Below are 14702 nucleotides of genomic sequence, written 5' to 3' on the forward strand. Positions count from 1 at the left end.
TTAGAGTAAGTGCACAAAGCCATGTTTTCTGGGAGTCTGTTCCAGTGGGCTATTGCATCTAGGAAGAATGAAATGTTCATTGCAGATCCAGGTGATGATGCATGCTGTGGTTCAAGCAGGAAAATGTTTGTAAGGGTGGATTTAACAGGGAATTCCTGGAGTGCTGATGGTAATAAAAGGAGTGAGGCAAGCAGAGGCAAGAGATGACTGTCAAACCTCAATATAACTCGGGTCCTATCAAATAATTATTAGATATACAAAACTAAACCTAATATGTACTTCAAAATGGTGGTTAGCCGGATTTGTTAGTACGACATAGTACTACAGTAGAACCTCGTTAAACTGTACCCGCTTAAACAAAGTCAAATCCCCGACTCAGCAGCCATTGAATATAATATGTTTGGATCCGCATAAACTTTATTGGCTTATTGCGTACGCATCGGTTAAAAAGTAGCGTTTCCACTTTTCATCGTGCAAACACGGCGGTGCGTCATCTCCATCAGGCGGCCCAGCAGAGCAACAAGCCTCAGAGATCGGAACAATGGCCTCCATGCGCCCTGTGCGTTTGCATGTGAAGACACATCAACGTCATTTTGAAGCCGTGCCAGAGAGTGTTGTGGCGTCGTGCAAGTGAGGAATCGCGTCATACCGAAGCTCGGATAAAAAAAGACGCCGGGTAATCAGCATAGAAGAAAAATTAGACATCGTCCGTGCTATCGAACGTGACACGAAGAAGTCAGCGCTGGCACGCGACAGGGATCTGCCATTGACTACAGTGTGTGGCATTTGGAATGCGAAGGAGTTGCTCGGCAGCGCTGCTGCGATGGCGAAGAGATGTCCGCTACGAGGTTCGACTTTTCCCCATCGTTGCCTCTGTTGTTGCCGAAGTGTCAACTAGCGACAGTGATGAGGATGACACGGAAAGCGACAGCACGAGCGATTCAGGCCCAACAGTGGCAGAAGCTGCTCGTTACATCAGCTTCATGAATGCAATTGTTGCGACGAGAACAGGGTGCAATAATGTAACTATATTCCAAACGAAAAGTATTCCGTACTCCGGCACCCGGCAATGAAAAGGGCGCCCCGGGACTTCTGCAGCACCACTGCGCGCTTGCATAGAGAATACGAAACGCCAATGAGGAATCTGCCATGTGAGTGTTTGCCGAGAAGAGGGGGCTGGCTGAAAAGCTGGCACGCAACTTCATAAGTTTGAGGCTGCTGTCGTCATGCTAGGCCGCCGCGGCATCAAACGAAAATAACACTTTTGTCGCGCGAAGTGAATAAATACTGCATGTTTTTTCCCCTTTCATCGCACTCTCTCCGAGTTCCCTTTTCGACAGGTAAGTGGGCGATCTCATGCTAATTCGGTTAAACAGTGCGACCGTTTAGTACGTACTTTTTCTGAGCTCCGGCCAACTACGGTTTAACAAGGTTTCACTGTACTACCGTTTAGTACGTACTTTTTCCGAGCTCCAGCCAACTATGGTTTGATGTTTCACTGTACTGCAAAACTGAAATGCTTATTGCAAATAACAGTCTTCCTATTCCAGTAACATCTCCAATGGAACTTCTCACTGATGACTGCGTCATGTGCAAAGAAATAACTAACCCTTCTAATTGCCATGACCATCCTGTGCTATCTCAACAACATCTTCAGTTGGTGTGGCACGTGGCTCATAATGTCAATAAATGTAAAGCAATGAAAATAACATGAAAACCAATCACTTCAATATACTGTATACAGCCATCTCCTTAAACCTTTCAGTATCAGGTTTCTCGGAGGTGAAGCACTCCGTGTGTCAGGTTTTTTTCTTGGATATAATAAAACGAACACAATGGTTTACTTTTGGTTATGCAGAAGGGAAAAAAACGACACAGATAAAGCCAAATACCCCTTTGGTATGGTCTTCACATTCCTATCTTCGTTACCTAGTTTAGTTTTGAAGCACACATTTCGGCGATTGCGATAGCACTGCCTTGTCAGCGATTCGATGCAGTCAAAGTTGCCTCTTCCTCAGATGACAAATTGTCATCTTCAATGTCTGAGCTTGGCTCGTATTCAGAGCAGCCTTTACAACCAGCAGTTGAAGGGCCTGCCCGAGCAGCCGTCTCACCTCAGTATGAGCGAGAGTTGGGTACCGGTTGGTGTGAATGGAAGCAACTATGAACGTGAAGTGTGAGCATGAGTGTGGACAAAAAGGTTGGTGAGTGGGTATACACTTATTCTGCCAACCTATGGTTACACCAACAATTCAAAACATACCCTGCTTATGGACCTGCTCATGCGTCCTCCCCATACAGATCATCATTTAAAGGTTGCAGTATCACACTTCAGGACCCCTCAGCACTTTCCTCCCCTTGTGACTGGAGCCACCGTGAACGATATCACCTGCCTGCTGCCATTGTTTCAACAGGGTGTCTACCAAGTTGACATTTCCAAATTCCCTGAGTTTTCCAGGTTTTCCCTGAGCGCCTTTGTGAAATTCCCTGAATGAGCCAGAACTTTGTTTTATGTCAAGACAGGCTGACACCACGATGCCCGATGCTGTCACTCTCTAGTAAGCATGCTGAAACAAAAAAATGACTTAATCCAGTTTGAATAGTAAGGAGTAATATCTATTTTATTTAAAAAGAAAACAGAAGGAAGGTGTTAGTAAAATGCACAGCGAAAGAAATGGTAAAGCCCATTCCAAATTGAGTCGGATCGGATCGGAAAACATTTATTAGGCTCTAGAAAAGAGATTTTCGCGGCTTCAGACGGCCTCTTCCATCTTCTGATGGATTCTTCTGTCTGCAATCACAGGGTTGGTGCCCTAGTCCAAGGCTCCACTGAGTATGGCCAGCTCGCGAGCTCGCTCTACTAGGCGCTTTTGGCCGTTCAAGCTTACGCTGGAAAGCATACTCTCCCACTGTTCCGCACTCGGGTCTTTAATTTTATAGATAGTTGGGGACTCTATATTTGGACAGGCCCATGATATGTGGTATAGATCTGGTTTCTCTCCGCACCATGGGCACTTAGCCTCATATTGTGTAGGGAAAATTTTATTGAGAATGTTTAGATTCGGGAAAGTACCCGTCTGCAGTTGTCGCCATGCAACAGCATCCTCTCTGCTTAGATCCTTATCCGGGGGTGGGAACTTCAGTCTGACCCCTTTATAATAATTTAGGATATCTGAGTAGCCCATGGGTACTGACTCGGGTTCCTCAAGGCTGGATGTGTCGGACGCCCGGTTGGTATGCCCTCGAGCTATCCTATCCGCCTCTTGGTTCCCTGTTATGCCAGTGTGCCCTGGTACCCAGATTATGGTATGCTGAACTTTGTTTCCCGGGTCGCATGAGCAGAGTATGTGGCGTGCTCTGCGCCAAATTCTGCCGTTTGTATAATTACGGCATGCTGCTTGAGAGTCTGTTATTATTGTTAGGGACCTGCCAGATCGATAGCCCTCCAGTGCTGCCGGAGCCACAGCTGCCTCTTCGGCCTCGACTACCGTGCAGTCCTGTAGGCATGCGCTGGTGATCTCCTTGAGGTCCGAATTAACCACCGACGCCACTGCTCTGCTGTTGTGTCTTCCGTCTTTAACGAACGTTGCCGCGTCCGTATACCTTGTGTTGTCCTTGTTCACCAAGGTTCTCTGCACGTACTCCACTCTTGCTTCTCTACGCGCCTTGTGCAGGTTCCGGTCCATATTCTTGGGTATCGGTGCGACTTGCTGTGTACTGCGATACTTGTCCGGAATGGCCTCGGTACGCTCGATCTCTTGGATCATGTTGCCGCCGCCGTATCTTCGCAGGAGCACCCTTCCCGTGGGGGTCTGCATCAACCTACGTGCTTGAGAGCATAGTAGTGCTTCTCTTAGTTCACTGAAGGTATTGTGCAGTCCCAGGGCCAGCAGTTTTTCGGTCGATGTGCACTGCGGCAGGTGAAGCGCAGTTTTGTACGCCTCTCGCAGTATGGCGTCCGCTTGTTCTTCTTCTTGCTTGATGCATTTGTGGTAGGGAAGGCTATACACCACTCTGCTAACCATGAGGCTCGTGACTAGCCTAAGTGTGTCGCTCTCCTTCATACCGTGTCTCTTGCTAGATACTCTGTTGATCATACGGGCTACCTGCATGGTGGCAGTCTTCAGCAGTGTCAGAGTATGGTTGCACCGTTGATTGGACTGAAGCCACATCCCCAGGATCCGTATGGTGGTCTTCTCCAGAATGCGTTGTCCCGCGAGGTATACGTTGAGGCTGAGCTCATCGCTTGTAGGGACCGTTCGATTTTGTTTGCCTCGCCACACCCTTAGGAGCTCGGACTTCTCTGTCGAGCAGGTGAGGCCCCTGGCACTAACGTAGGTTTCTACGCAGGTGGCCGAACATTTTCAAATACGAATGAAAAGGAGATGCATACATAAGTAAATATTTTTTAATATCAGCTATTTCTATCAACTGATAGCAAGCTCATCTGTATGAGGTCCTGAACTTTGTCACAACTAAGGTTCTCTCTTAGCAGCTGGGAAGTCAACCTCAACTGTCCTGACACACTCTCAGCCCGTACACAGCATCTCAGTGTTGGGTTTCACTGCTTAAACAATTTATTTTGGTTTGGATGAGGGACACCTGTGTCTCAGCGTCAGCCAACACTTAGTTTTTTTAGCTCAAGCTCCTTCAAAAAGGCGGCCGCACCCTTCCTTTCCCGTTAATTCCTCAGTGCGTCGGTCCTTTCTGTTCTCATCCTCCTCCTACCGTGCTCTCACCACATGGATCATCTGAAGCATCCTCTTGTTCAGTTGTACAGTCAACATTTGATTTTTCGGACTTCCGAGGGGCCGCAAAAAAATTGAAAAAGAGAAACGGGCAGTCTGAAAAAAAATTAATGCATGTCTTTAACTGCCTTTAAGGGCTAAAATTACCACAGGCAAGTCTGAAAAAGCTCTGAAGGCCTGCCAGTACGCTTGTTAGGTATATCAGGGCTTGTACTGTGACAGGAGACGGTGTGCACGCATGTGTAATTAAGGTATACATACTGTGTCCCGTGACAATTGCCCCCTTCGCACGCTTGTTATGCTTCACCGCCTAACACTAATGTACTGAGGCGAAGCTAACTTTCAGAGACTAGCATTACGCAACGCGCTGTGCTCTGCGAGCTTCAAAGCCAATCGCGAGGATTACAAAGGCGGAGTCGGTGCCATTGGTGATAGCGGCGAATTCTTTCAATGAAAAACACGGCACCGCACGGCAAGAAGCTTAATAGCGAACATAGAAGCAGCTAGGCCTAACGTTGCCGCGGTGGTGGTTACGGCTGCCAGCGGATCTGCCTGCGAGAGTGCCGGTTCGAGGCGGCGAGATAATCAAAATAGCGGCGGTGGCGGCTTTGAATAATGCCATTTCAGACCTGCAGTCAGGGCAATGTACATTGACTATATGGAGTACGTGGTGGTGCCGCAAAACCGTGCAAATTATCGGGCATGTCCGAAAAATCGGGCGTTAGAAAATCGGTCGTTAACTACTCTGGCACCACATCGTGCCGATGACACGGCGTCAATGACGATTCGTTGCGATTCCTCTGTTACTGGAGCCAGGATTAACACGACTTTCGTTCCCTTTCTATAAAGTTACAGCTAATTTTCCCTGATAGAAGCACAAATTCCCTGAGTTTTCCCTGAGTTTTTCCAGACTGTTCAAATTCCCTGAGAATTCCCGGTTTTCCCGGTTGGTAGACACCCTGTTCAATCTCCGATCCCTAAGCCATGAACTCCGTCTTAATTGATCACCTTGTATATCAACCACTCATGTAGACTATCACTTTTAAGTCCACACACTCCTCTGGGAAATGTCTGCTTGGCCCAGAGTATAAAATGAAATCAGAGTGCCAGCATGCAACAAATGCATGATATTGTAACTCTTCTGTAGCATCAGCAGGGGCACAACACTGCTGTATGAGGTATCGATTGGAGCAAACATGTGATGCAATCTCCAGTTGAGATGAAGAACTCTTCGTTCAGTTACTAGAAGTGCTGAGACTCCAGCTAGCCGGTTTACATTTTTAGTATTCTTACCGCATTGTCTTGGAAGCCTTATAGAGGTGGCGGTGAAGTGAAAAGACATGGCCTCTTTTCCCTTCTCTTTCCCATATTGCTTTTTTAACCACCGGCTTTACTGAAATTCTTTCATGTTGATGCTGATTTATAAGAAAGTTATAGAGTGTGGAATGAGAAAACCGTAACAGCTAGTGGCAACTGCCCTCTCTAACCATAGAATTCTTAGCTGTAGCATCAATGGAGTCGCTGAGAAGTAAAGCTTCCCACTGCCAGCCTGCGGGATCAATGTTTAAACCCTCACAGGGCACTTCATATTTCTTTTACAGCAGAGCTGTATATGTGTCTTTCCTCTCGCACATTTTTCAATGCCTTTGCCTCAAAACTCCGACACCCTCTATGAGGAGGCAAAGCAAACCAGTAAGGCATGTGCTGACACCTGGCATAAAAAGAAGAAAGCTAATAAAGCACCCAATACATTCTTTCATACAATAATTACAAACGAAAACTCCGGCACTAGTGTCTACAGGAGCTGCAATAGGGGCAGTTCAGCCAGCATGGGAATTGTGGGACGAACATGAATTTGACTAAACTTCATTTTTCTAGCTTTAAGCGTCTCTTTCACCTTGAAAATTTCTCATTGTGTAATAAACATTTAAATAAACATTATGAAAATTATCTGCCAGCAGTATTCGAACTGGCGCTCCTCTTCTCCCCTTCCATCCTTCCTTGCTTGCACTAAGCAACCACAAATACAGTTAAACCTCAATATAACGAACTTCAATACAGTCGCCGACTGATTTTCCGGACTCCAAAAGTTCGAACATGCTCGATTATTCGTACTGCTTCGCAGCACCGCCATTCTCCCCATAGACCATAATGTATAACAACTGCTGAAAGTTCGGACATCTTGCAACCTCTCGTCCGAATTTTCGGACACTCCTTGAGCCAACTCGATCGATAGCACCATGCACCGACTCTGACCGGTGCATGGTTCGACTTGCTAGACGCAATTTTTGTTTTGAACGGAGCCTCCTTGCTGCCCCACGAAGTGGTGCTACTGCAAATTCCCGTTCATCATCATCGTTTCTGCCTGGTTCGATAGAGTGGCTCTACAGCAGTTTCGGTTTCAGCTTAGTAAGCCATGTCAAGACAATCCAGCAGCTGGTGCGACTGGTGTCGGCATGGTGGTGTTTGCTTTGTGTGCTGTGTCGAGGTTCCGGTGATCCAACACGGCATACGGAAACATCGCGCCAAGTGTCTAATGGCACCGACAGTGCCCGCGCAGACTGCGCTGGGGAATGCCGGCAAGCGGATGCCGGGAGGCCTAAGATTTGTCGCCTTCCGATGCGGTCCCTACTGACGTGGAAAATGTTCTGCCAAGACCTGCACAGTGGTTGCATTGCGACTCCAGACACCGTCTCATTTGATAGTTTCACAGGTGCTGACACTGCCGGACTGACATGCACAGAACTCGACGACGGTGAGATCGTTCGTCAGGTTTCTGTTGCACCGCCAGACGATAACTCTGAGTCGAAAGATTACGTACCATGTGCTACGCTGCCGTCGCATGTGAAGTGTGTACAAGCAGTGACTGCTTTCAGCCACCTATAGTGACCGTATGACCCCCTCCAAGATTCAAGCTTATCTGATTGCGCATAAACGGAACAGCGTGGAACAGCGCATTCACGATTTCTTCAAGCCTACTGCCGAGCCCGAATAAGTGCGTGAAAATAAAAGGATTTCATTTTTTTTTCTTGATCTGCTTTTTTCGGACACCTGTTTATTCGGACATTTCCGCAGTCCCCGTGAGGTCCGAATAAACGGTCGGCGAAGTATTTAACTTTTCATAACCTTTTGTCATAGAGCACCATGTATTTAGAGCTTCAATATAACGAGTGTGTTTGTATTCGATTTCAATATAACGAAATTTCGCATCCGCCGCAAAGGAATGCCGAGACAATCAATGGAAACTTCCGTGGATGCAGATGGTGAAAAGATTGAATTACGAGAGGCTGCTTGCAAACGCATCTCGAAAATTGTGCACCGCGCGACAACAGCGACCATGGAGGTAGAGCAGCATCATGTTCCTGTAAAGTCTAAGTGCGATAAGATCCTATCATGCCCTGCGCACTTTGTGCTATAGGTGCGAGTGAAAGTGTTGGAGGGCGAGACAAGATATATGGTGGCTTCAAGAGTGCCGCCTTCCTGCAGAAGCAATGGGAAAGAGGATGATGGGAGCGAGCTTGCAGTAACGTGATCGAGCATGCGTGAGGGTTGGGACAGGGAGCGGGGGGGAGCAGGGTAAGTTGGCACACGTCGCGATTTCTGGCGCACGTCTCGGCCGTGGGCGTGCATGGCTGTAAGTGTGGCTGAGCGCATAGGCAGCAGCGCACCCTGCTTTTGAGATAATCTACCACACGTGCAAGGAGTGGGCGTGCGGAGATAGCGTGGCATGACGTAAGCAGTCTTCCCGCGCGTTTAGTGTTGGAGATTGCATAATCTCGAGTCTCGGTGACCCTTTGGAGCGAGAGGCAGAAGAAGCATTCGCTCCTTGCAGCCAGCGCCTTTCATGATAGCGTCGTCCCAGTGCAGGCAACGCTATCAACCACGAGGGCGGAGTGCACGCGAAAACGTGGCTGGCTTCACTTAATTCGTACCGTCGATATGAATATATCATCGACATGGCACGAAACTGTATCATGCGGTGCCAACTCGCAAATTGATCAGAATGAATTGTTCACTCATTCAAATTTGCTTTTTTCAATTGCCCGATAATTCGGAAAATTCTGCAGCCCCTTTTCGTATAAGAAAAATCAATCAGCGACTGTACTTATTTGCATAAAAGGTCGAATTTCAATACAATTACTTTTCGATATAATGAAGCAAATCGCCAATTTTACCTACTTCATTATATTGAGGTTAACTGCATTTATGGTCTACTGAGGATTCGTACACAGAACCTCTAGCACAGAAGCCTGACACTGAAACCATTATGCCACGAGCGCATGCACAGACAAGTGGCTTGGAATGCCCTTATGAATTTCTTGCGGGCAAGCCAGCATCCTGAGACGCTTGGCCCGTTTCAATTTGGACTCCTCGACAGGTTGAGCAGCTATCAGTAGTAGCAACTGTGCGTGTTCGCAGAGTATTGTACAGACACGAAAGGGAAACGCTCCAAAATAAGTAAACTTTTACACTCAGTGGTGTGCTTTGTTTATCCTACACCTCCGCCGGTAGCCCACATTCACAGAGTGGAATGGCCCCAACTTATAACTTACATCTTTATTTTTGCAGGACAAGAGTTTAAATCCTCACAGGGCACTGCACACTGTTTTTTAACTCCCACGTTTTTTTGTTTTTTCTACAAACTCCTAGGAGAGCGGTTTGGTACTCCTGTGATAGCCACTGGCAGACATTGAACAGTCACTAAGGGAGACAGCCCATAACAGCTATGCTGAAAAATCTAAAAGATATAGTTGTACAGGAATGGTGACTGACAGAGTGAGGGTTGTCACCACGGGACACCCGAAATGTGTAAACGAAAGTACTGCAGTTTTATCGAAACGTACCTCTGATAACCGTAAGATTTCACTCCGGTCCGCTGTGACTTTCTTTTGTGTTAGAGAACCAAGAAGCGCCGGTAACAGGAGAAACCTGTAGCACAGAAAAAGATGTACATAAGAAATCAGAAGCATGGCACATTAACAACTTGTCAATAATGTTGAAGCACAACCAATGTTTAATCATATTGTTTCAAGCCAAAAAATTAATTTGGGGGCTTTGCGTGCCAGAACAATGATCTTTATGAGGCAAGCTGTAGCGGGGAACTATGGATTAATTTGACCTCTTACGGTTCTTCAAAATGCATTTGAGTTTAAGTTAACAAGTGCTTTCGCACTCCACCCTGCAACAAGGATACAACTTGCAACCTGAAGCTCAGTTGTGCAATGCCATATCCACTGGGCGACTACAGCAGGCGAATGTTTCAAGCAACAATCAGTGCCTTTAGTCGTCCAACTTGTGCAAAATTATCCCTCAGAAGGGTTTGGGTGCGACCTAGTTGGTACCAATCGTTCATTTTAAACAACGCCAGAAAACACGGGCAAGGAAGACCACGGGACCACTGCGAGACCAGTGCTGTACCGTGCTCTTCCTCGTCCTTGTTTTTAAAATGTCTGAAATGAAAGAGTATCCTTTCAGGCCCCAAATTACCGAATGTTGACAGTCACGCACAAAATGCTCAGAGATGGTATGCGTTGCCAAATAGCATTTTCTTCTCTGTGTGTGAAGAGGTAGCAACAATGATTTCTACAAAAATGCAACAAAATTGGCCAAACTGCTTCATTTATTTCTCACAGTGAGATGCAATGTAGTTAGGTGAACTCCTCTATTGTCAGCAGTTCACTATCATTTACCAATTATAGATGGAACATTAGTCGCGGGCGTCAATACTGTATTTTTATAGTGGCAACATCAATATTACCTTATGTTTATTTGACCTCGACTATGACAGTTCTGTTCTTAGCAACAGTGACAGTTTGGACAGCTTAGAACAATAATCTAGCAATTTGGCTAGATTCAATATGTCTTTTGTGTCAAGTCTTTTGTGTCCTCTCAATGCTGAAATGCATCTGTTTCCTTTTCAACCATCCTTTGCTGGACAGAAGACTCCCAGCTCACATAAAATAAATGAGCAGGAAGTATGGGTAGACTGCTTCAATAATCTAAAAAGTGATTTGGATGTTACCCCCTAGTGTAAAGTTTAAGATCTATAGTAACAGACCACACGATAGTCTATACAGTAAGCTAAATTAGTACAAGATAAGATGTTTTGCTCATTGCGTGTCTTCCCTTCATTTGTGCCTCTAATCACTCCAAACATTTGTTACTAGCCCCTGCGACAGAAACAGCTTACATTTCCCAAACTATCCTTAACGGGATAGAAAGGAGACAACTACAGCTGAGCTGTATCAGTAAATTGTAAAGGTGCGCCAATAAACAAAACTGTCGAATAATGAATCAAATGTCCTATTCGATTCGGTCCTCAAACAGCCTTATTGGAAAACGCAACATTTTTTTTTTTTGGTGTACTTTACATCAGCCACTGTACACAATCAATATGAAATTGAAGCAAATATGTCACATTTTTCACTCCATCTACAGTGGACACAATGGACTAGAGCCCACAGCATCACTCAGTCAGCCAGATTTTTCAGGCTAAACACAATCACTGGCAATAAAATGTTGTTTACCGCGGCACTGTGAGGTGCGTAATGTTTCATACTTTCTACAGCTGCAGCATCAGTCTCATCTCATCAGATTCAATTATGTTTCACTGCGACATACGTTATACAGTAGTGGCTCCATGAGCCCTGGCAATTCGAACCAGAGTAAAGTGTTTCTTTTCACTCAGCTGTCACTGCAGAAAAGGAGATGCCTAGTTGGAATGGTGTACACAGCTATTAATATTTTCTCAAGGTTATGAACCTTATATGATAATGTATGTGCAGAAGAGCCCAGAGTTTGCAAGCAATCTGCTTAGTTGTTCCTAATGCTCCCTTTATGCTTTTAATGAAGCATGCTTTATAATAAGCAGCATAGTGACAAGTTTCCCATTGCCATGAATACTAGGCTGGTAAGATTGTTCGATATGAATTGTGGGAATGCTGTACGTTATTCGAAAGCTAATGAAAATATATTCGATGTTCTATCCAACTCGATTTGCTTCTGGTACAATTCGTTTCATACTTGAATCAGTCTCCAGAACTGCTATTTGTACAACCCTAGTTAATTTTACAATGCCAACAAAACACCCTTACCATGTGAGGAGCCTCAAATAAAGCCCCTCTAAAAAAAAAGATTTCCGCTGGGAAATTCAGACGGGCAAGTTTAGCGTCACTTTGAGCAGGTGCACTTCGCCACTAATTTTTACAATGGCGAAATGGTTAAGCATCCACCTTGCATGTGGGAGGTACTGCGTTCGAATCCCAGTGTTTTTCTAATGGGAAGAGATGCCCTCCGGCCTTGTGCTCAGCTATTGAAAGGGACACTAAAGGCAAATACGAACTCGATGTGGGACTGTTTAAATATCATTCCAGAAACCCTGCAACGCTCATTTCGTGCCAAGGAAAGAATTAGTTTACAAGAAAATTGCATCTGAAGGGTACGAATACCACTATCACAATTCAAATCTCCCGCCACCCAAGCAGGGAGTGGTGACGTCGCACACGCCATCACCATCCTTTGCAGCCACCGGCGAGTAAAACGACACCCGACAGATGGCGGTACGGTGTTCAGCACAAAACGAAAACGCCCGGCGATGGAGAAATCTAGCCAAGGCAGAGCAGTGGATTCACCGCTGCAGCTGCTTTTGGTGAAGTGGTGTAGACTGTTTGGGCATCTCGTGGCATGGCCACTTGCAGTTTGTGCAAGTTTCGATAGCCAGGAAAACCAGTGCAGCACTACGTGATAAGGAAAGTACCGAAACAAGAAAGCGCAGCCAGCGCAGAGTCGAGCGAAAACGAAACCTTTTGACTGCCCACGTCGTTGTCAAGGGTGATGTCAATCAGTTCTTTTTTTTCTAAATATAAGATAGATCTCGACAAGTGGCATTTTATTTCTTCCTATATTGCAATACAATTATGTTTTTATAATGAGTGGTTGAGCACTAGTGACAGAATTTAAATGAGGAGTGCCTTCGTCATCGTGCGAGTACCTGAATGTCCCAGGGAAGTCTCTAATCATGCCTCTGCATTTCCCTCAATTTCTCAATTGCTAATGCTAATGATAATACTAATGCCATAGTGATTCTCGAGCACTAATGTATCTCTTTAGCCTGACTTAATATTTGCCTTTAGAGTCCCTTTAAGGGGGTTATCATTTTCAAAGGGGGTTCTCATTTTTAAAGGGGGCTCTCTAGGGGTTTAAAAAGGATGTTTCCTGGTCCCACGATGGAAATTTCCCATCAGATAGTTGGCTAAAGCTTTCTAAAGGATGGAGGAAGCTTTAGCTAGGCGGCCCCTATCCAAATACATGGGACTGGAGCATAAATTTTTCTTGGCAACCACTAGGCCGATTTTGATGAGGTTTGTCACACTTAAAAGTAATAATCTAGCGACTGTAGCAAGCGGATTTTGTTATTTAGGTCATCAATTCTTTTAACCAAGAAACGTTGAAAATAGAAAAAGAAAAGAAAAGTAGTACTAAACATTAAACTCAGTAATAAATAAAGATATCAGAATTCTATTAAGATTGCTACGGCAGACTGCACCACTCTGTAATATATTACTAATTTGTGAGTATGACATTTACAAAACCCTCACAACCACTGCAACAATTTCAAGCAAGCTGTAAAGTTATAACATTTCTCCACTTCAGATATCGTTTACAGAACCCCAATACCTGTTCTTAGTTCATAGTCGCGAATTTGGAACCTTGGTGGTTCATTTCTTTTACCTACCGATTTTTGGCAATATTTGTTAAGAAGCATTGAAGTCCTAAATTTATAACCCATTTCTAACAGTTGCTAAAATTTTACTTTCTCTGTCAAGTACAACACCTTTCCCTGAGATCAGTTTAGCAGTTGCCTCATAAGATGATTTCATACATTTTATATGTATGTGAATAGGAAAATTGAAGATGGCATCAAGCTAAAGCTTTCTCCAAAGCAATTTCCATTTATAGAGGTTCTACTGTACATCTCGTCTTGATGTTGTGAGACACACAAGCCACTGTATGCGATTAATGCATAGTTTGCAAAAGAGGAGAGAAGATGGATCTCTCTAAATGTGCAGCTGGGATGTAAGTTGTCCAACTTTCAACCTAATACACGACACCATCTCTTAGCGGTGCTCGTCAAGTTAGCCAAAGGCTTGAACAAGAAATGCCGTCTTGTTTTGGCTACTCATTGCCGTCTCAATGTTGACATCCTGTTGACATACTGTGGAGGACCCTGCTGGCATCACGTGTGCCAAAGGGTCCGGAAAAGTCCGCAGAAGAGCATGGGAACGCTTTCAATTTGTGGCTTGCTCACAATGTGTAGTGATGTCATATTCGTCAGAGATGATCACCACAGTATTTTGCACACAATGAGTGTGTTTACTTAAAATGTGTTCAAAATGTCAGAGGTGACTTAGAGGCCACTTAAATGAATCTACTTGAACCTCTGTCTTGAGTAAACAGAAATTTGGATTACTCCAGTCTGAGTAAACACAGGCCGATTGCAATAACCGCCGCTCACACACCACAAATTGTGTGCTCAAAATGCCGTCATGCGCATCACATAGCACATTTCTTTTTTAAGCAAGCTATGTTTAACAATGTTGCTGAACAGAAACACCCGCCTTTTAATTAATTTTCATTCAGCAATGAAAAAATATGCACACGCCACAAGAGTGCTTCGTGCCAGTGTTTATTAGATAGCTTGCCCCTCTTCACAACTTACATTTCTGCATGGGCACTGTTGGCTTAACATTGCCTAAGTTTAACACAACACAATCACGAGCCATAACTTTGAACATTTGAATATGAGACCTTGATGATCTCTACATTCAAACATGAAAAACATATGGGTTATAGTAAGCAACATGCAAGTTAATACAGCACATAGTGATAAAAAGATAAGCTACAACATAATACATACAAACTTGCGAACACCAAAATTTGCAAGATGCCACAGAC

The 14702-nt window shown here is 44.9% G+C and overlaps 1 protein-coding gene across 1 annotated transcript in view; it reads right to left on the minus strand.

The window, feature by feature from the left end:
- Window positions 1-14702, minus strand: part of Tap42 (immunoglobulin binding protein Tap42) — a 73189-nt gene that overhangs the window by 57391 nt on the left and 1096 nt on the right. Inside the window, exon 3 of the mRNA XM_072288172.1 lies at window positions 9593-9677. Within this exon, the coding sequence (XP_072144273.1) occupies window positions 9593-9677 (85 nt within the window). The remainder of the gene's footprint in view (window positions 1-9592; window positions 9678-14702) is intronic.

Source organism: Dermacentor andersoni, chromosome 5, assembly GCF_023375885.2.
Source record: "Dermacentor andersoni chromosome 5, qqDerAnde1_hic_scaffold, whole genome shotgun sequence".
NCBI lineage: Eukaryota > Metazoa > Arthropoda > Arachnida > Ixodida > Ixodidae > Dermacentor > Dermacentor andersoni.